A 1,284-nucleotide genomic window follows, 5' to 3' on the forward strand; every position below is an offset into this window, starting at 1 on the left:
ACCACACTGTCAACAGCAGCAGCAACATCATCATCATCATCATCATCATCGTCATCATCGTCATCATCTCCACAACCAACTGGACCCAGACCGTACCTGGACCTGGACTTGTTCTCTTCAGCTCGTGCACGTGGGTACAGCACAGAGCAAATCTCTGATGCCATCATCACCTTCTTTTACCTAACTTGTGAGTCACTCCTCTATACAGAGCAAATCTCTGATGTCATCATCACCTCATTCTTTTACTTGACTTATCTCCTTTCCTCACAAGAGACAGTCTTTCCTGACCTATGTTGCTTACAGGGCTGATTGGGAAAAGGGTTGATTTTGTTGCAAATTTCTTTTATTTTATGCTGGTGTTTTAGCAGTTTAATTCGTGAAATAAGTTGTGTGATGAATAAAATATTTTTGTTTTCTCATTTAATGGAGCATGTATAGAGGAGGGATTTTACCTAATGTTTGCTACACTGAGCAGATATTGTTGTAACAAAAAATAAAAAGAGGAACTCTGTCTGACCCTGCTTTTCACGGTGACTAATAACTATTGAAGTTTCTAAGTCTTCTTCCAACAACAATCGACTGCTCAGTGTAATAGCTTCACGTATCACTCTTCTAAACATCGTATGGCGGAGTCTTTCACTAAGGAGTCAAAAAGTTGTGTAATTTTCTTCAGTAATTAAAAACCTTTACAATTTGTATGTACTGGTGTTGTCCAACAACTGACTTTGCTGCAAAAGTTCACTTTTATGTCTCCGGTATTTTTCTAAAGTTAAAAGCTGTCAGTGAACGGTGTGGTGTAGTAGATAGAGTGTTTACCAATGTGTGTGTTTGTGTCTTCAGGTGGCCAGTTCCCCGACTCTCCCCTCCTGCTGGGTCTGCTCAAGGCCGGCACTGACCAAAACAAGACGCTTTGTGACAAGACACAGGAAAACCTGGACATCAGGTCCGAGGTCCAGGTCATTAAGTCAGAGGTTGAAGTCATTAAGTCAGAGAACCAGGTCATTAAGTCAGAGAACCAGGTCATTAAGTCAGAGGTGAAGGCCAAGGACACAGAGATCCAAGCCAAGGAGAGAGAACTCCAGCGTCAGAGGTTTGAGCGTGACTGGCGTGAGCTGGCCATGAATCAGGTGAGCTACAACCTTTGACCTTTGTGACCTCACCACATTGGTGTTATAATAGTATGTTCAAATTATTTGACCATCTCAACTTTGACCTCTGTGTGACTGTTCTGTGTGTTGTCATAGATGGCAGTCCGGACTGTTGGCAAAGACTTAGGATAAATAA

General features: G+C 42.1%; 1 protein-coding gene across 1 annotated transcript in view; it reads left to right on the forward strand.

Moving 5' to 3' along the window:
* LOC101853292 (baculoviral IAP repeat-containing protein 7-A) overlaps window positions 1–1,221 on the forward strand; it is a 2,713-nt gene extending 1,492 nt beyond the window's left edge. Inside the window, exons 4-5 of the mRNA XM_013091140.2 lie at window positions 1–187; window positions 841–1,221. Of these exons, the coding sequence (XP_012946594.1) occupies window positions 1–187; window positions 841–1,145 (492 nt within the window). The 3' untranslated portion in view covers window positions 1,146–1,221. The remainder of the gene's footprint in view (window positions 188–840) is intronic.
* The last annotated feature ends 63 nt before the right edge of the window (window positions 1,222–1,284 follow it).

This window comes from Aplysia californica, unplaced genomic scaffold (assembly GCF_000002075.1).
Source record: "Aplysia californica isolate F4 #8 unplaced genomic scaffold, AplCal3.0 scaffold02320, whole genome shotgun sequence".
Taxonomy (NCBI): domain Eukaryota; kingdom Metazoa; phylum Mollusca; class Gastropoda; order Aplysiida; family Aplysiidae; genus Aplysia; species Aplysia californica.